General features: G+C 36.1%; 1 protein-coding gene across 3 annotated transcripts in view; it reads left to right on the plus strand.

The window, feature by feature from the left end:
• SGK3 (serum/glucocorticoid regulated kinase family member 3) overlaps positions 1-21,166 on the plus strand; it is a 129,716-nt gene that overhangs the window by 75,954 nt on the left and 32,596 nt on the right. For 2 of the 3 annotated variants that reach the window (XM_063079126.1, XM_063079128.1), the window contains exons 2-5: positions 396-612; positions 5,501-5,584; positions 9,609-9,681; positions 19,315-19,390. In XM_063079126.1, the coding sequence (XP_062935196.1) occupies positions 535-612; positions 5,501-5,584; positions 9,609-9,681; positions 19,315-19,390 (311 nt within the window). In that variant the 5' untranslated portion in view covers positions 396-534. The remainder of the gene's footprint in view (positions 1-395; positions 613-5,500; positions 5,585-9,608; positions 9,682-19,314; positions 19,391-21,166) is intronic. The other variant, XM_063079127.1, reaches the window with a different exon arrangement.

The following is a 21,166-nucleotide window of genomic DNA, read 5'->3' on the forward strand; positions in this document are numbered from 1 at the left end:
TGCCTCATTTGCAAAATTGGGGTGAATAGTTACATAGTATGTAGGATTGTAATCTGAATTATTCTGTAAACTTCACTAGTTCCTGCTGATGCAAGAAATCTGAAAACCACGCTTTGAGTCCATCCAATTAGAGCTCTTTTCACATGAACTGTGGTGTATTATTAGCTCCCAGAATTTCCTAGTAGTAAGGAAGGTAGAGGGGATGCATATGTTTATGGTTTAGTGATAAGAACATAACAGAAACTCAGTCCCTAACCTGGGCTGAGACTTATGAGCAAAAATAAATTCCTACCAGCATAAACATAAAATGTGTCCTATGAACAAGGAATAACAAATGATAGTATTTTAAAATTGGTTTACTAATCGGTTCTTTTTTTACTTTTCTGTTGGTTAAGGTTGCATGATGGAATTTGAATATTACCTCAAGAGGTTTTATATTTTGGATTAGTTCATTGTGTTTGTCCTCTGCTGACTGTTTCTTCGGACTCATTTTTTGGTGTACTTTTGAGGCATTAAATCCAAAGAGATTATACCATGGACTACAAGGAAAGCTGCCCAAGTGTAAGCATTCCCAGCTCCGACGAGCACAGAGAGAAAAAGAAGAGGTTTACTGTAAGTATGTAACATAGAGCATGTGGGAAAAAATTGAATAGAGAGAATATTTCCATTTCGTATTTTATTCTTCCCTAGCCTAGAATGCTGCCGCCCCGCCCCCCCATCTCCACATGTCCAGGTTTTACTTCTTTCGAATGATCTATTCTCCTACTGTAGTAGAATCATTTTTCCTTTTTTAGTGTAAATTTTTGCCTACCTACCTAACCCCTTGGAGAATCTTATGAAACTGTCTGATAGTCCCTCTTACCAGACAGTGTGCATGTGCCTGCATATGGATCTGCACACACACTCATAATTTTTTTTTTTTTTTTTTAAAGATGACCGGCAAGGGGATCTTAACCCTTGGCTTGGTGTTGTCAGCACCAGGCTCTCCCAAGTGAGCTAACTGGCCATCCCTATAAAGGGATCCGAACCCGTGGCTTTGGTGTTGTCAGCACCGCACTCTCCCGAGTGAGCCCACGGGCTGGCCCCACATACTCATAATTTTGCATTCACTGTCAGGTTAATGGACTCCCCAAGTTAGTGATCCCATGTTAAGAACCATTGTCTTGAAATTTCTGTAGTATCTTTCTTATTACATTTATTATTTTCTAACTCAGTTTTGAAAATATTTAATGTAGTATTTTATCTCTTTTTTCTATCTTAAAGGCAAAGTCCATTTCTAATGTTATATTTTATCACCATAATATCTAGTATAGGGCTTTGTAAGTGTAAACACAATGAATATTTGCCATATTAGTGTATTGGTGACTATTATTGAAGAATAGTCACTTTTCTAATTAATGTAATGTAACATATACAACATACAATATTGTATTTAGTTCCAGTAGTCCAGTTAGTATATACAGAGATCTCCTACCCTCCTCCTCCTGAAAAAAATGTCATTTATCTTATCTATAACTGGTCTGGTCTTCCCTGTAAGTGGGTAGTATGAAGAAATTAATTTACTCCAATTCTGATTAACACTTAGTTTGATCTAGAAACTTAAACAGTTCTTGTAGGTTAAAATACCCACGCTGTCCTAATTTTGCTCTTGGTAGCCTGGTGAAGGCTCTTGCATTCTTGTCGACCCTCTAGATCTTTCCTGTTTTAGCTGTAGAGTGGCTGATCTGGGAAACATCCAGCTACGGTTGTCCAGATCCAGCCCTGGGCATTTTGCTGGCATCCATTGCTGGCATCTGCAGTTGAACTAATCTTCTCTTTGTTGGCTTGGCCAGGGTCTCATGGTGGCTCACTGCTGACTTAGTGCCTTGGCTCTCCGTAGCTGTAGCACCCCCTGAGGCTCTGACACTTCCTTCACCTGCTCCTAACTCAGTGATCCTCCCCTAGCCTCTAATAAAGGGGTCACCTGACCACTTCCAGTTGAGCCCCGTGACAGAAGACTTTCCACTCAGAGTCCATGTCACATGGGAGTTGAGGAAAGCTCAGGAGTTAATCTAAGCCCTTTGTCTGACCATTCTACTCTGCCTTCTTAACTAGGTGAGGTTGGGTGCTCCCAAATGGTGGCTTTCTCCTAAAGTTCCAGACAAGGAGCAGGGAAACACCCTTTCTGCCGTCAGTCTCCATTCCTTAACAAACACACCTCCCTTACCCTGCGCCAAATCCCAGAGCAGAGAGATTGCAGTGTGTGTCTGGCCATTTTACTTCTCAGCCTCTAGTTGCAGGGGTGTTTTAACAGTGTGCATTTGTTACACATTCATATATGCAAATTTTTAGCAATATCACACTGAGGGTAAATAAGGTTAATATACCTTGGATAAAATAGTGGAGTGTGTGAAAGTTTTTCTTTCTTCCCTCTCCTTATTTTTACCTTTGGGCCATTCCCTCCTTCAGGGACATCCCCTTCTGCCAAGTTTGATGGAAGTTCATACATTGCAAATGTAGGCAACAGGTTATCTCAGGCATCCTCTGATTTATCAGAGTGAAAGTATTTACATATCTTCTGTGAAAGGGTCAGGGAGTTTAGAGTCTCACTCTTACCCAGCTTTTCCCAAGTTGTGCCCTGAGTTCTCAGAGGCCCTATCCAAATCATCTTGTTCATTTACTTCCTTCACATTCTCAAGTTACCTTATTAGAGAGGCTTTTTCTGGCCATTTTATGTAAAATAGCACCTTCACACCCCATCCTACCCTTTTCACTCTCTGTTCCGGTTACCCTACTTAATTTTTAATAGCAGTTCTCACCAGCTGACATATCTTGTGTTTGTTTGTATGGAAGGCTCCCTGACAAGAATGCAAGGTCCTTTGAGCAAGGACTTCCTCACCATTGTTTCACCAGCCCCTAGAGCAGAGATAGATGTTCAACAAGTATTTGTTGAATTGCTATTTAATGAGAAGTAGTACTATGTTCACACGTTAGTTGTTGGTCGCTCCAGTGCAGTCCTCAGTCCTCAGGAAACTTGGTTCTAGTCAGTGCAGATGGACCCACGTAACAGACTCTCAGAATCAGCAAGCCCAGATGCCTCTGTTATACTTAGGAACAAAAATAGACATCATGTTATTGAATATTTGATAATACTTTTATGCTCTAGTTCTGGTATGTCTTCTGTATATATAGCTGTATGCCACTAAGCTTCTGACAGAAATGCATTGCATTTTAGGATGTCTTGACTTAAGCCAAGTCTAAATTATGCTTTTATTTATCCACTTGACAAATTGTCAGTGCATTTCTTTGTTATGTGAAGCACTTTTCTAGGTACTGGGGATACAGTGGGTAACAAGAGTATCACAGCACTGGCTCTCAAGGAACTTATATTCTGATGGGGCAAGACAGACAAAAAGGAAGTATTCAGATAAAAGTAAAGATAAGGATATAATAAAAATAAAGATAATTTCATCTTACAGTAAGTATTATACTGCTTTCTGTGAAATCCTGTTCTTTTTTTTTTGCAAATGGAAGTATTTTTTAAAATTTGAGTAGTTTTTGTTTTTGCTTCTTGTTGTTTCATTAGAACTAATTTAATGAGCACTTATTTATAAGTCACATTGTTAATTAACTTCACAAAACTTTATCTTTTTACCTGTAAATATATTTGCTACAGATCTGCTCCAGCCTGGAACCTAGACTCATATCTAGTCTTGGATGTACTTGGGTAGTCAAGGGAGGCCACCTGACCTTTCAAAGGCCCACTCTCCTCACCAGGAAGTCAGCGCAAAGAATTCAAGAAGCTCACAATTATATGAACCTAACTTTCTGTCCTTTTGTAACAGTCCTGCTTCTAGGCCTGTCTCATCCTGAATGGAGTATGAGATCAGTCTGTCTAGTCTTAGAAGCATGGCTCAGCTTCACTGGCACCTTGACTAGGTCTTTTACCCTCTACTTCTATACTTTCTCCATGTGGGGAGTATCATCTGATAACGAATTCTAACATCTTATACCCAGTAGCTTCGTCTAAGACAACTTGATGCTTTCTTGGTTAAGATCAAAAGAGCCAGATTACCACCCTGCAGCTCATGTACGGTGTCCAAGCTCTCTTTTTTTCTCCAACTGAGTGATGCATCCCTTGCCCAGGTGACTTTGACCAATGACTCTGCCTCACCTTCCAGGTGAGACCTTATCCCCTGTCTCACAGGAGGATATGGCTTTGTATTCTAGGACCCTTCAGTGAAACTGTGGGCCTGTTAATGTGACCATATCTTAAGTAGTACAGAATTCATACAGTATAATCACATACAGTATCAGAGCAGTGTTTTCCTCATAGTACTGTCTATAAACTTGTGAGTGTAGGTTACCTATCATTTATGGAAAAGGATAGTTTATACACATTTGTATTCCTGTCTTCTGAAATTGACCTGGTTTTCTCCTTTAAGTTATCTAACAGACTATAGGCAATTGTATCATAAAACCTAAAGCAACTCATATCTCTTTCCCCTAGTTTTCACTGTAAAATAATAAGATTGATAACCCAAGCCATATACAGCCAGTCTTTCCTCATATACTTGGATTCTTGTTATTTTCCCTTTAGAAATGATGCCAGATCTTGGGGTTGCCAAACCGTTTTCTCAACATTAGTACATTGAATTATATTCTGAGAGTATCTTTTTTCCTGTAAATATATTTGCTGCAGAGCTTCTCCAGCCTGGAACCTTGCCTTGGATCTAGTCTTGGCTATCCTTGGGTAATCAGGGGAGGCCACCTGTCCTTTCTAAGACCCACTCTTCTCACTAGGAAGTCAACAAAAAGAATTCAAAAAGCTCACAATTATATAAATTGTATAAATTAACCCTAAGGTTAATTCTGTATTATAACTATTGATGGTTTGATATTAGTTCTGGTGCATAAAGAGAAGATTTAGATTTTAGTCCCAGTTTGATGTTTTTGTTATCTGTGAACTTGGGCAAGTTACTTAACTTTTTGGGCTATCATTCTGTCATATACATGAGTAGGGGTTGTAAAATTTGTTCATAAAGTTGTTGATTGTATGAAATTAGGTGTATATGAAAATATAAAACACATGTAAAATAATATTGAGAATCTAAGGATAAACTCTTAGTTTGAAAAATAGTCTATAAAAGATGACTTGGAAGGAAGAGAACTAATAATTGAGTGTTTGCTATGTGCCAGGCATCACTTTTGAAAATACTTTATAAATTCAAGGTAATAGTTACTGGGGAAGAAAAAAATTGCATCAGTCGAATTTATAATGTTTTATTTTTGAGGAAAAAATCTGAAGCAAGAATGACAACATGTTAAAATTCAGTAGATCTAAATAATGAGTACATGGGTGTTCACTATGTTATTCTCTGAAAATTATAGAATTATTTTATGGCATTTTAAAAATAAAATACCACCTTTTGACAAGATAAAATTAGTTAATGTTAATATCAATCTCATGAGTATGAAAGGGCTTTTTGCAATTAAGTTTTGTCATTTTTTATTTCCACAGGTTTATAAAGTTCTGGTCTCAGTGGGCAGGAGTGAGTGGTTTGTCTTCAGGAGATATGCAGAGTTTGATAAACTTTACAACACTGTAAGTTATAGTCTACAAGATTTCTATTTAAAACAAAACACCTGGGGGCTCCCTTGGGAGAGTGTGGTGTCGATAACACGAAGGCCACGGGTTTGGATTCCTATATAGGGACGGCCAGTTAGCTCACTGGGTGAGCGTGATGCTGACACCACCAAGTTGAGGGTTAAGATCCCCTTACCGGTCATCTTTTAAAAAATAAATAAATAAATAAAAATAAAGCAAAACAGCTGAGAAAACCCCAAAACAATAGATTTATTTGAATGATTAAATTAATGCTCATGTATATCAGACAAGCAGAAAAAGGTAAGAGATTTTTCAAAAACATCCTAACTTTGGAATTTGTACATAAAAAGGGTGGAGAGAGGACTATTGAGCAGTTCCAAACAAACTATTGAAAATAAGAGAACTATATGAACAGCTTAAAATATATTTTAATGTCATAGAATATTAGAAATAAATTATTTCTACTTAACTCTCTAATAATTGTTAATCATCGTGGTAGTATTTCTGGTAAAATTGCCCAACTATAGGCTTTAGGTCTGAAAGTCTGTGAGCCTCCTTCTGTACTTTCATTCTTAGTAAGAAATAAGTCTTAGCTTCCAGATTTTAATTAGCTAACACAACTGAAATGAGTGTTGACTTTGCAAAGCTCTGACAGTTACCTAGGGGGTGAGATCTAAGAGACCATTAGCTATTTAAATAACTAAAACCTGTTTTTATATATTCACAATTCAGATATTAAATAGTATTCATAATCTAATGTTTGCAGTTGTGCATACTTCCTACAGTAGGCAGCAAGAGCACCATGGTCATTGTAACATATCAGACCAGATCTTACCAGGTACCAATGGTGGCGGAGAGTGTTGCCTTGAAGGTCATATATAAAGGCCAAAGAATGCCTGCTGGGTTAGTCCTCATGGAACCCCAGGTCATTAAGACAGTCTGGGTTCCAAGCTTTGCTTCAGTTAAGAAAAGAAGCAATTGTGCCTCAAATATTAAATTTAAATTCCTTCTGCTCTCATAACATAATAAATAGAGATCTCCCATTGTGTTTGTTTAATGCATGGTAGATTACTAGGCATCCTCTGGAAAAATTTTATGTTTAAGGTAATTTTTAAATTTCCTAACCCTGTTTCTTGATTTTAAAAAATAGGGATAGATAAATATGTAAGTCTGTGGGCTATGCTTTGTAACTTTTTTTAAATTTGAAGGAAGTTAAGTATACCTCAATTAAGAAGCAAATTACTTCCTCAGTGGGCTAGAATGAATCAGTGTCTAGCTGCACAACTTCCCATGTTTTGCTAAGTCATGCAAATTAGACTTCCAGCTCATCTTTATTTAGCATTTCGCTATATCTGTATTTGTTCCAAATAATATCCAAATAATTTGCTAATTGAAATAGAACTTTAAAAAATAATATTGTAATTTATTAAATGACATTTTTTCCCTATGTAAAATGAATACATGTTCTAGAAAATCTGGATGATAAAGTAAAACTAGATTTAACTTAAAACTTGTATATAGTGTCACTACACAGAGATAACTGTTAAGAATTTATTGTGTTTTCTTCAGTTCTTTAGTTTTTTAAAAATGCGTATGGAACTGAACTTACTATATGTAGCTTTAAATATGGCTTAATCAAAGGATGTTGATATAATTGAAATCACACTTTTGAAACAAAATAATAACCAAAAAGAGTTTGTACATGGGAATATCTTATGTAATTTTTTAGTGATTTTTAAAAAATGATTTATTTTGGAAGCTGGGTGAGGGTTGAACTGTTAGCTCTATTTGAAACTCTTGGATACTTATTATGTACATCTTCAGCATTTTTTTGAGGATTGTGCAAATCTGCCTGTAACTGTTGGGATACCTAGATTATGCTCAGGTAAAATAACATGACAGTGGTATCTCACATACATGTATGAATGGTTTTATGAACTTAGAAAGATAAGATCAAATTTTGTTCAAAGAATTACTAGTAACTGAAAGTTGAGACTTCTTTCTGTATTTTGCTTAATATATTTTATAGGCTATATTTACCTTCTAAACATGTCTTTTCTGGAACTGTTCATAAGAGGGAGGGGTGTAGGGAATGTCACCTAAAAACTCAGCAGTGTTGCATCTTCATGATGGTGTCATGGTTTAAATAGCTGGTGATTAATTAGATGGGGTGTTAGTATTTGAATATCTTTAATCATAAAGGTAAAGTAGGAACAGTTGTTCTGGGCACAAGCCCCTATGATCACTTTCATTCTCTCTTCCATGAAATACACATCTTTAAACTTTCTGCAGAAAAATTTCCTGAATGTGTAGTTGAGTTTTTATCATCCATCTCCCCCATTTCTCTTGTATTTCTCTTCCTTTACTTCATCTTTTTTTTTTTTATTTCATAATTTTCTGTGTCTATCTGCCTCATTTTACATACCTCCTTCTAATTCTGCCTCCTGTGCTGTGGGGAAAAGATAAAACAGGAGAATGTATCAGCTGTGTTCCTTGTACTACAGAAATTAGGGTAACCTGGCCTGGATTTCCCTAAGTTAGAAAAAACAAATTCTTTCACTATGCTCCTTTTAGAATAAAAGACAAGACAAAAAATAAGTTTTCCCATCTGTAAGCAATTTGTCAGCTTAAATGTATCTTTTATGACTGTAGTTTATATTTGAAAACTTTATTAGAGCAGTTGTTAAACACTTGCAGAAGTAGAGCAGTATAAATACAGAAAATAATATAATAAAATACCATCCAGCTTCGACAGTTACCAGTAATACATGGCCATTCTTGTTTCGTCTCTATTCCTAGCCAGTCCACTGTAATTTTGACACAAATCTCAGACATCATATTATTTCATGTATAAATATTTTAGTATACACTTCTAAAAGATAAAGATTCTTAAAAACAACACACACACACAGTACCATTATTGCATCTAAAAGTAAATTTAACAGTAATGACTAATATCAAATATCCAGTTAGTGTTTATGTGACTGGTTGATAAGTCTATTAAGTGTCTTAATCACTGGGTTCCTCCTCAACCTCTGTTTTCTTTCCTTTACAAATTTTTCTGTGAAAAAAACAGAGTCATTTGTTTACAGATTTTTCAGTCTGGATTTTGCTCACAGCATGCCCATGGTATAGAGTGATTAATACGTTCTTCTGTACTTTGTGTTTCCTGTCAATTGGTAGTTAGTTATATGTATAGTTTTTATATGTACATGTGGATTTTTGTCATCAAGTTTGTAATAAAAATATAACCCATTTTGGGCCGAGCCCGTGGCGCACTCGGGAGAGTGCGGCACTGGGAGCACGGCGACGCTCCCGCCGCGGGTTCGGATCCTATGTGGGAATGGCCGGTGCACTCACTGGCTGAGTGCCGGTCACGAAAAAGACAAAAAAATAAAAATAAAAATAAAAAAAATAACCCATTTTTATGATTTAGTGCCCCCAAATTAATTTATTCAGGGCCATGTCTACATTCTCTGGGGATAAGCAAATCTGATATTAGTAGAATGTGTATTAGAATATTAATATTAGAATTAAAAGGCAGCAAAGGGTAAAAAGAAAAATTCATCAGCTTTCTTAGAAAATTATTGTCAATATATTTATGTAGGAAGAACACAAAGAACACATCTCCTAAAGTAATAAGTATTGAATAAGAGGTATTCAAAACTTATACACCAGGTTCTAGTCTAAGCATTTAATATATATGATCTCCTTTAAGTCTCACAACAAATCTCTAAGATAGTTGTTAAAATTATCTCCATTTTATAGGCAAAAAAATGAGGCTTAGATATGTTAAGTAACTTAGATCACATAGATACTGAATGAATAAACATAGGATGGTTAGACAGTCTATGGTATTTTATTGGTATAATGTAATATTGTGCATTGGATGATGATCTTATTTTACAAGTATGTTTTATGATGGATTTTCTTTAAAATACGATGTTATTTGGTTTTGGTGTATGCATAACTAGAAAAGTTATAAAAGTAGTTCACATAATACTATTTTTAAAAATTCTAGTTAAAGAAACAATTTCCTGCTATGGCCCTGAAGATTCCTGCCAAGAGAATATTTGGTGATAATTTTGATCCAGGTAAGCAAATACTTCAGAGATGATGTGTTAAGTGATGGTTGAAGTTTGAAGAAGTTATCATATTCGTTGCACTGTATAGTAGTGCAGGACTCTAAAAAGGTAATTGGTCTCATGCTGTATGAAAATACTGTAATGCCTCAGGAAGGTGCTGTGTAACAGGCTTTGTTTTAAGCACTTTATGTGTTTTAATTCACTCGATCCTCACAAATCTGTGAGGTAGGTATTATTATTATCATCGCTATTTTATACGTAGGAAATAGAGGCACAGTTAGGTTCATTAATTTGTCCAGGGTCACAGGTATGTACAGGTGGTAAATGGCAGATTTGGAAGTTAAAATCAAGCAGTCTGGCATCAGATAAATTTACTGATCATTAAGGATAACTTGAGATACTTTCCTAACTTTGACTCAGAACCATGAAGGATATTCATTCTTACATTTATTAAACTTTGTTTTTGTTTTTGGGAGCTGGCCAGTATGGGGATCCAAACCCTTGACCACAGTGTAACAACATCATACTCAAATCAATTGAGCTAACCAGACAGCCCTAAACTTATATTTTATACATAGCAATCTGCAGGCCTCTGAATGGGATACCAAAAAGATTTCCTATTGTTCACTCTTGAGGAGCCTACCAACACACAGGGTCTCAGGAATCTGGTGCCTATATGTCTGAAGCCTCAGGCCTGGAACTTCCCCCTAGAACCAAACAGATCAATGTAGGTCACAGATGGCTACTCAGAGGGCAACATAAGTCTCCTTATCTACCAGGAATTCCATCAGAAGAGTCATTTATCTCTGTGCCACAGATGAATCCTCAATAGACACCCCCCCCAACTAATTTGCTTATAACCATTAAGTGTGTGATATCTTACATAACTGCTTTCTTGGTCATTACTCAAGATAAAAGCTCTCAAATCACTTTTCTTGACTGTGCTTCCTCTCTCCAACCTAACCTTATACCATTCTTTTCTCTCCCAGACCCTCTCACTGTGTCCTGTGGAATTCCACCTACAGTTCACAAACTGATCTTTATCCTGCATTTTTTTCATGTTTCTTTCCAGTCCAGCCTTTTGCATTCTTGCCTTGATGAAATGATTCTGTCTCAAGGATTCAACTAAGGGCTCTACAGAACTCCAGCCTAAGATGAAGTCTCATATTATCACTCCCACGCAGTCTGATTCTTCTTAACATATTTCTGCCACTTCAAATTAATTCTCTCAGTTACCTAGTCCTGACACTTCAGTTATCTCCGATTCTCTTTTCTATATGTCTCCTTTAACTAAGCAGTCATCAAGATTTCTTTTATTTTTTTCATTAAAAGAATTCTTGAGCATGGCTCATTTTTTTAGCCCCGTTCCCACCCTAGTCCCTGTGTTCATTATTTAATGCCAGGACTATTGGAATATTCTCTTAACCAGTCTCCCAGTCTCTATTCTCTTCTCTCTGCTGTGCCTACTATCATTACATGCTGTTAATTTCACATCATGTCACTACCTCACTCAAATATCTCTAAGGCCCACATGTTGCTCATAACAGTGATTTTCAACCCGTGTTCCAAGGAGATACTTTACTGCTGCACCAACAACACAGCTTCATTTTTATGTATTCCACATATTACATTTTCTGTAATTTCAGTTGGGAAAAAAAAGTGTTCTGTTAACAACAAGAGTACAAAAACCTCTGGCCTATAGAATCAGTTCTGTAGAACCTACGATCTGGCTTTGTAGTGCCAACTCAATTTTCTCTTGCTTCTCTTTATTAATGGATTCATGTATTTAGTAATATTTGAAAAGCTAGTATTTGCTAGGCACTATAAATCAATAAAAAAAAGACATAGTTTCCTCCTTCATAAAATCTACAGCCTACTGAAGGGCAGTTATAATGAAGTGTGTGCTCTGTTCTCTCAAGAGAAAAAATTCTATATAACAAGGGGAGTAAGAACATTGTCCAGTCCTGAGGTTCATAAAGTATAAAGAATAGAGTTTCTAGTTGAGGGCTATGGAGAATGATTCAGCCACAGGGGGGGAAACAAGGTTTTAATTAAAGCAAGAATGTGAAATGGTGCTAGGACAACTGGATATCCACATGCAAAAGAATGGAGTTGGGGAGTGACAATGGGTACAAGACTCCTTTTTGAGATGACAACATTGTTCTAAAAGAGATTCTGGTGATGGCTGCGTAACTATATATATTGAAAACCGTTGAATTTTACACTATAATTGAATGCCATGGTGTGTAATCATGTGTGAATAAAGTTTAAAAACAAAAACAAAACGCAACAAAAAAATCAAGAATGTGAGAGATTGGACTGGACAAGGTATAGTTTAAAAAAAAAGAAAGTGAAAGAAATATGGAAAAGATGCAGGATAAAGACCAGTTTGTTAATTGCGGACAGAGCTCCATAGGACACAATGAAAAAGGTCGGGGAGGGAAGGAAATGGTATAAGGTTAGGTTGGAGAGAGGAAGCACAGTCAGGATAAGTGATTTGAGAACTTTTATCATAAAGTAAAAGACCTGCAACATTGCCGCTTCATTGTTAAAGGCAAGATACCAGACTTAATGCCCTGTGGTACTTATGTTTTGGCGAATTAATTATTTGACACTAAAAATTGCTTTTGTTTTTAAAGAACCATTTGAAATCTATTCTGAGTACCTCATATATGATGTGGCAACAGTGAAATAGGCTGTATGTCACAGAGATCTTGGAAAACCCTGCATTGGGCAAGTCAAATCTAAGTCATACTCAAAAACCCAAAGATAGATAAGATGCCCATTTTGTTAGGCTTTAGGGAAATAGGCATTCTCACACTTTGTTGGTGGGAATGCAACGTGGTACAATCCATGTCAAGGGGAATTTGGTAATACTTAGCAAAACTGCATATGCATTTCACTTGGACCAGGAAATCACACTTCTAGGCATCTGTCCCAAAGATAAACTGCGTATGAAATGATGTACATACAAGACTGCGTGTTGTCACACAATTTTTAATAGTAAAAACTGGAAACAACTGAAATATTCTTCCAGTGTTGGAATATAATGTAGCTGTAAAATTGAATGAAAAAGCTCTTTATGTACTTGTGGAGTGATCTCCAGAATAGATTTAAGTGGTGAAAAACCAAGGTGCAGATGAGTTTGTTTAGTGTGTATTTTTTGTGTAGGAAAGGGTGTGGGGATTCAAAAGAAAATAATGGAAAAATAAATAAAAAACTAATAAAACTAGTAACTCCAAGGAGGAAGCAGAGGCCAGGGAAGACAACAATTATGGAAGTTAGATGTCCCTGACTGAATCATGTTTACAGCTTTGACTTCAGAATTATGTACACATTTTAAAGCAAACAAAAAAATGTAATAACAAAGTAATTTCTAAAAATTCAAAATAAACTGAAGAAAACAAAATCTAAGTATATTTTGATTGGTGGTGTAAACGCATAGAGACTTTAAAATATGGCGTTTTAACTGAATATTCCCCATGGGGTATATGCTAAGGACAAAACCAGTAATCCACAAAGTTATATAGTTTGTTATTTTGTATTTATGTTAATTTCATGGGAACCAAGATTTTAAGCAGAAGAGGAAACAGATACAGATATAAAATCAAATATTTTAAGTGAAAATTCTATATTTTTTAATTCGATGTGGAAATACAATATGAAATCATAATTTATTTTTCTCTTTCCAAAACAATATGTATTTTTTGGCACTCCCTCCTGGAAATGCCTGAAAGGAATAACAAATAGGCAGCAATCAACCCCCTTAGGGTTCAGGTCATGATCTCTAAATACATTTCCCTCTTAAAGGACATTTCATGGAACCAGAGCACCATGGAAAAATGGTGATTCTAGATTCCGGGGAAGAAATGTACAAGATGATCTTAGGACATCTTGCCTGAAAGCAAGGAAGCTATACAAGATTACTGAAATTTTATCAAAAGGAACACAGGAGCCCAATTGTTGGGGCTTTCGTTGAACAAAGGTTGGACAGTTAGAGCAGGAAGAAAGAATAATTATTGCAGCAGGTTAGAGTACGTCAATATATAAACACTTTTCAACTCATAACTTAGAAGTTACTAGAGTATCAATTTATTATTCTCAAAGTTGATAAATAAAAGAATCAAAAGTTTATCCTTCCTTTCCTGTATGAAATGTATTTTCTTTGTACCAAAGAGATAATGATGACAAGTATTTCTTCATAGAAGAATTACAGCTCATAAATGCAGAAGGAATGATAGAACTGGAAAATCACTGTACAACCCCAGATGAGTTAATGGATCTAGATGAAAGCCATCAATGATCTGAAGACTTTACTGGGGCTAGAGGATCCACTTCCAAGATGACTCATTCATCTGGTCTTGGTAGAAGCCTCAGTTCCTTGCATGTGGGCCTCTTCTTAGGGTGCTGTGAGTGTCCTTACAGCATGGCGACTGGCTTCCCCAGAGAGTGATCCAAGAGAGCTAGCAAGGAGAAGGCCTCAATACCTTTTATGACCTAGTCTTAGAAGTCACATAACATCACGTCCATCATATTCTCTTTATTAGAAGGTAGTCACTAAGTCCATCCATCCCACACTGAAAAGAGAAGAATTATGCTCTACCTGTTGATCGGAGGAGAATCGAAGAATTTAGAGACATTAGGAGATACTGATTTCATGGCTTTATTTTTTTTTAAATATATTACCAATTAGAGATATACACAGATGTATTTATCAAAAATATATATGTGTGTTTATATATGTATGTTATATAGTTGTTTGAGAATTGCTTTAAAATACTCCAGAGAAAAAAATTGAGGAATGGGGATAAAGGAATAGCAGAACACTGATCATTTTAAAGCAGGGTAATGAGTACATGAAGGTTCATTATTCAATCCTCTCACCTTTTTTGTATTTCTGAAATTTTCTATAATAAAAAGTTAAAAATAAAATCATACCTAAAAAAAAAAATCCTGAAATTATCCTTTTAACTTAACTCATTTTTGACAGCCATCATGTAGAGTTTTTCCTTAAAAAAAAAAGAACTACGTTCTATCTACATTCTTCTGAGTTCTTATGCTACATCTTAAGCCCAGGTCTTTTTCTTTTTTACTTGTTTATTCTAGTGGTTGCCAACCTCTGTAAGAAGATAAATTTTAAATACTTGATGGCTGATTTTAAGAATGACTTCTGCCTATACTTTTCAAAATTAAAATTTCATTTTGAATTTAAAGATTTTTATGTAGGGTGCACCTGGAGGTAACCATACTTTTTATATTCTAAATAGTTTATATCAGACCTTTTGCTGATAGGATCCTGAGGTCAACATAGAAACCACTTGTTTTTTTAATTTTAGCTTTTAAAAAAAACCAGACTTTATTGTTGAAAATGACAAAATGATAAAATTATAAAAACAAGTTGAGTTTAATAAGGGATAGGGTATAAAATTTAGAGAATGTGAATGCTAGAATGTGTAATTGTTTACTTAGTATTTTGTTGATTCATCCACAAGCATCTATTAGTACCTTCCAAGACACTATGTTAAGGGCTAAAGATATTAAAGGCATGATCCTTGCCTTTGATGGCTTACATAGAAACCACTTTTATTTCTCAATTTTAACCTAATTGAAGAGAAAGAGGTTTGTACGAAATAAGAAAATTCCCTATTATTATCCCAGTCTTTGATTTCTTCTGAAGCCTAGATTTTCTACCCACCCAACTCTTTAGACTTGGTGTAGGCATCAACTCCTCAGGAAACCTTTCTTAAGAGTTAGTCCCTAGGTTGGGTTGGGAACCTCTTTGCTCTTGAAGCAGCTTGTGAATTCCTTTCTGTTAGAACCCTTGGTGTGCCTGAGTGTAGTGACTTGTTTAAATTTGTCTTCCACTAGAATGTGAACTTCCTGAGGATAATTAAATGTGTTTGTATTTCCAGTGCCTTGCATAGTGTAAAGGGTATAATAGGTAATTAGTGAATGAATGAACAAATGAATGCACATATGCCATTTTCAACTTACTTATTTTGGAAAGGGTACTTAATATGAGGATACTTCAAAAAGTGCATGGAAAGTAAAATTAAAAGATAATGTGAATCTTTCCACGCACTTTTTGAAGACCCCTCGTATCAGGTTAAAATATTTTAAATATCACTTACTATATACTTTACTTTCAATGTAAACTTCTAGATAGTTGAGGATTCTGAATAAGGTATATTAAGTTTGTTAGCTAGTCTGACCCTTTTTACCCCCCTTCTTTTTTGATGACCATCACAAAATGTTGTAGCTGAAGAGAGACCTTATAGATCATAATCCTATCCCCTACTTGACAGATGAAAGAAAGGAGGAGTTCATTTGAGGTTATAAAACCAGCGAGTGGCACAAGTCAAACTGAGAGTTACATGTTGGACTCTTAGCAGGCTGTTACAATCGTGGCAGTAACTGTGCTCTTATTTGAATTTGTATCTGTAAGGTACATGAGGAAAATAGAAGGCTAGCAAGGCTAGGCCACTTTACCAAGCCACTCAGAATTATGGGGCAGAATTACACTCACCAAGTTTGTCTGTCTCTAAAGCTCATTCTTTTATCTCTTTATACTCTGCTTGTATGGTGCCTTTAAAACCAAAATTTACAGTACCTAGTACTAAAACCCAATGTCTCCTCAGAGTCCAATGATTTTTTTCCCTGCCCCACACTGTTGAGGGTAGTTTCCTCTTGGATGATTTTGCTCAAAGCAGTGAAATGACAGAGAAGTGTGCATAGGTCAGTTTAATACTTATTATACAGACTAAAGCTTTCATTTTATTATTTAAGCATTAAGGTTTTTTTGAATTTTTTTTTCTTTCTTTCTTTTTTTTTTTTTTTAAGATGACCAGTAAGAGGATCTTAACCCTTGACTTGGTGTTGTGAGCACCACGCTCTCCCAAGTGAGTGAACCATCCATCCCTATATAGGTACCTGAAACCGTGGCCTTGTTGTTATCAGTGCCACACTCTTCCAAGTGAGCTGCAGGCTGGCCCAAAGGTTTTTTTGAATTTCTGATTGGAATTTCTTCTTAATTGAAACACATACATTCATGTATGTTCTTTATTGGAGAGATTTATTTATTTATTTATTTATTTATTACTTTAAATATTTTATTTATTTATTTAATTGAATCATAATTATACATATTTTGGGGGCTCAATGTTGACATATGTTGATCAAATCAATATTACTAGTATGTGTATTGTTACAAATTGTACTTATTCCTATGCCCCTTGTCCAATCTCTCACTATTCCCCTCTCCCTCCCCCCTCCCACCATTGATAACCCTAGATTTCTTCTCTCCCTCTGAAAGAGTAATGGTTACTCTGTTGACTTGTTGCTTAGATGATCTGTCCAATGCTGAGAGGTGTGTTTGGGTCTTGGGTCCCCCAGTATTATCATAGAGCAGATGCTACTTCTGTCACTCTGGAATGGGCTTTGTGGAGAGAGACATCCTCTTCTTTTCTTTGGTCTCTGCTGGTGACTCTCCTTGTGTCAATACACTCCAGTGACTGGTGGACCATTTGCATGGTGGTTGTGATATCAGGCCACTTTCACATCAGCCGTGGTTACTATGATGGCTGTGGTGGGCCACCTACATGGAGGTGATGTTTTTGGCATGCTCCTTGGCGCTGGTGCTGTGCCTGGTTTTGGGGGGGGGTCTGGTTCCTGACTCCATGTCTCAGGTACCCAGGTGGGCCCCAAGGCACTGGCAGTGTGCCTGGTTGTGGGAGTGGGGGTCTGGTCCCCGGCTCCATGGCTTAGGTCTCCGAGGTGCAGGTGGTGTGCCTGGTTGGGGGGGGGGGAAGTCCGGTCCTTGGCTTCATGCCTCAAGTCCCCTGGCAGGCCCCAAGGCCCTTATTGGAGAGATTTTTAAACATACCTATCTCCGACTATAATTCTAAAGGCTAATATGCCAGCCTTATATAAATTCTTGGCACTTAGCCTATAATGGGGTGATACACATTTTAGTCTTACCTGGGGTTTCTTCAGATATTTGCATGCATAATGTTAATCTAAAAAATTAAGCATGGAATTGCCCCTAAATTCCATCTACTACTGGACTTCTTGTTTCATTACTTTGATTTCTTTCTTTTCTTATATAGGGCTTTACACAGATATTTCAAAACTATTTAAAATAAAGTCAGTAATGAAATGGAAAATCTAGTTGCACTAAGAATATAGCCCATGAAATTATAGCCCATGAATTATAAAGAGAGGAAAATTCCTCTCTTTTCATATTGGTCTCCAGAAGTAAAATGTATCGTCAGTAAGTATCCACAGAACAATTTAAAGCTGCTTCCATAAAGTCGTTAGATTTTCTTTTAATATTCCAAAGGTAGTCATTCATTTTAGTTCTTTCTCATATGATATAAAATCCAGTTCCTATGAAATAAGTGTCTTTCAAGCACGGTTTTTAATGTAAACCTCATATATGCTTTATGATCTGGTGACAAAGTCCTTGGAGAGTTTTACAAGATACCTACCTGAAATTCTTCAAGGAATTAATTATTGAACAAGAAAAAAGTACCAAGTGCATCTGTATTCAAGAGACCAAACCTAATTTATATTTGTTCTTTAACAGCCATACCTTACATTTAAGAAATGGAAATAAACCTACATGGCTGGAAATAACCCGTCATTTTGGTAACAAACACAATACATTAAAATCTTTTTGCATAATAGAAATCAGTTTACAAGTCAAAACTCATTAAGTGGAATAATAATGTCTTCAATTTTCAGAGTATATTTCTTAAGAATGAGAGTTTAGGATGACGGGGTTTTTTTTTGACCCTACAACAGTTAATAACAAAAATAATAATAGCTAGTGATTGCACACTTACCATCTACCAGACATTCTACTGTAAACTTATGTGCGTTATCTCACTTAATCCTATGACAGCATTATGAAGTATAAATATTGTTATTATCCCCATTTTTTACAAGTAAGGCTTTAAGTCTTAGAAAGGTTTGAGGTCAGTCGGCTAGTAAGTAGTAGAAGCAAGGTATTTGAATAAAGTTTTCTCATTCTAAGAAACGTTTGTGCTTAACATTTATTGCTAAACTGCTGTTCGCATGAGCCTTGGTTATCAACAAGCAAAACACTTTGAAGATACTGGACAGTTAATTTGTTAGGTAAGTGTGCCAGTGAATTTTTCAAGGCGTTTTTAATAGCGGGAGTTAAACCAGAGTTTCAGTGATACTCAGTTAACTGATTAATCATCATCCCCATTGCAGAGTATTTCCAGTAATCTTGGGGGTTTTCTTTGTTTGTTTTTGAAATTAGTATGATTTTCATTCATCAGTGTCATAGTGTTAATTTTTATCCATTGCCTAGTAGTGCATGAGGAGTTAGACAAAGCAAAGTGCCTCTCCAAGTTTGTACTGAGTCTATTTAAAATGTAAAATAGACAGGTTTTGAGAATTTTCTTTGAGAGATATGTTGTCCACTTTGTTTTAATCGTTTAATCATTGTATTATGGGTTACATATGCATTTATTCCTCATTATATACCAAATAGCATGAATTAAGACATAGCTTCTTAATCAAAATTTATCTCATGCTTGTCTATTCTTATATAACTGTACTGATAATCATATAGTCTTACATAAATAATCCTAATAGCTTATATCTCTGTTACAGATTTTATTAAGCAAAGAAGAGCAGGACTGAATGAATTTATCCAGAACTTAGTTAGGTATCCAGAGCTTTACAACCAGTAAGTAATTTTCATTGTGTTCTAAAGGGATGCTGAAACCAAACCTAAGAATATTGGATAATTCTTCTATAGATTTTATCCGTTCTGTGAAATGTTATTCTCCTTACGTTTGTAAAATCTTCCTTGAGCATTTCTTTCCCATATTCTTAATCCCCTTTTCCCTTCAGTTATTTTCTTTCTTCCTTTATATTTGCATTAGTTTTATAGATGAAACTTGAAAGAGGTTTGCAAAATGCAGTTAAGACATTTTGCTGTTTATTTGATATTGTATTTATCCATGCCTTCAAAAAGTATTTAATTATGTACTACTGTGTGCACTGGGAATATAAAGCTAAACGAGTGTCGTCCATACCTTGCAGAGGCATGGGCTCCCAGTCTAGTGAGAGACAGATGTGTAAACAAGTAATTGAAGCTAGATAATTTTTATGATAGAGGTGCTAGAAGATAACAGAAAAATGTGGCCAGCTGTTCTTGGGGAGGTCAAGGAAGGCATCCTGGGACTTAAAGGGTATGTAATCATTCAGGATGAAAAGGGTAGGGAGAGCATTCCCAGTAAAGGGAGTGGTGCATGCAACAGAGGATACAAAAGGCCTGAAACGTGAGGATACTTAAGTATTACCGTTTTTGGTGACTGGAACAGAGTAGGTTTTCAGGAAGGTGATGAGGCTGAAGGAGCTAGCAGGGGTCAGGCACACATGCCACCACTTCTTGTTCAACCTAGGACAGGGTTGTTTTCTGTCCACCCAACACAGCATTCCAGGCAGCCACTGAAGATGAAGGTGCTTTCCCAGTCCTGTGTGTTGTGCTGATGAGTTAAACTTCCTTTAGTAGGCCACCAGGTCCCAATGAAGGGAAAAGGTGGGTCATATTGGAAATACATAGGAAAACACAGGAAGATCAGTGGTTTGGTTTGTGTTTTCACTTTTGAGTCTGGTAGTTGGTTCATGGGTATTCATTATATGGGGGGTCTTCAAAAAGTTCATGGAAATATTCATGTTATCTTTTAATTCCATTTTTCCACAAATTTTTTAAGTACCCTCATATTTACTGTGATTTGTAATTTACACATATGTTATTTACATTGTTCTGTATGTATACAGTATTCTAGGAAGAAATAAAGAGAATAAAATATCTGAGGAACTTTTTCACAACTCAGCTATCTGGGTAAATGTAAAGGTTGCTTATGGGCAATGATGTAAACATGACACATTTGTACAGTGTTTTCAGAATCACAACACTGAAGGATTCTATTTTCAACCAGTTTTTCTAAAAAAACAGTTACCATTTGTATAGTTTTTAAAGTTCACAGAGGGTGTCTACTATCTGAGCAGGTCTTCTGACCTACTTTTCTACTTTACCTAATTTAATTTTCTAAATTAACTAAAATACCATAAGTGGAGCTCCTCTGACAAGGTCGTCTCTCCAGAGTTACAGATTTCCCCTGGTGCTCACAGGTAGGACAAGGGTCAGGGAGGTCTTGAACCTGTGTTAGCACCAGGATTAGCCAGTGCAGTAAGAGCACTGTCTTTCCATTCAGTGCCTCTGCATGTGGCAAAAACCCACAAAATTGGGGAAGATCCTAGAACTCAGAGTTCCTGTGTCTGGTCTGTTCTGCAGCAAAGGGCCTTTTATTATTTGGCTCGTCATATAATTATTTTTTTCGACAGTATGTGTTTTCCCTAGGACTAGTTTTATGCTATCTTCAACTTAGATCTACCCTTCTAACCTCTGATTTTTGCTGTATTAACTGGAGATTACTTTGAATTGGCATATTAC

This window comes from Cynocephalus volans, chromosome 15, assembly GCF_027409185.1.
Source record: "Cynocephalus volans isolate mCynVol1 chromosome 15, mCynVol1.pri, whole genome shotgun sequence".
NCBI lineage: Eukaryota > Metazoa > Chordata > Mammalia > Dermoptera > Cynocephalidae > Cynocephalus > Cynocephalus volans.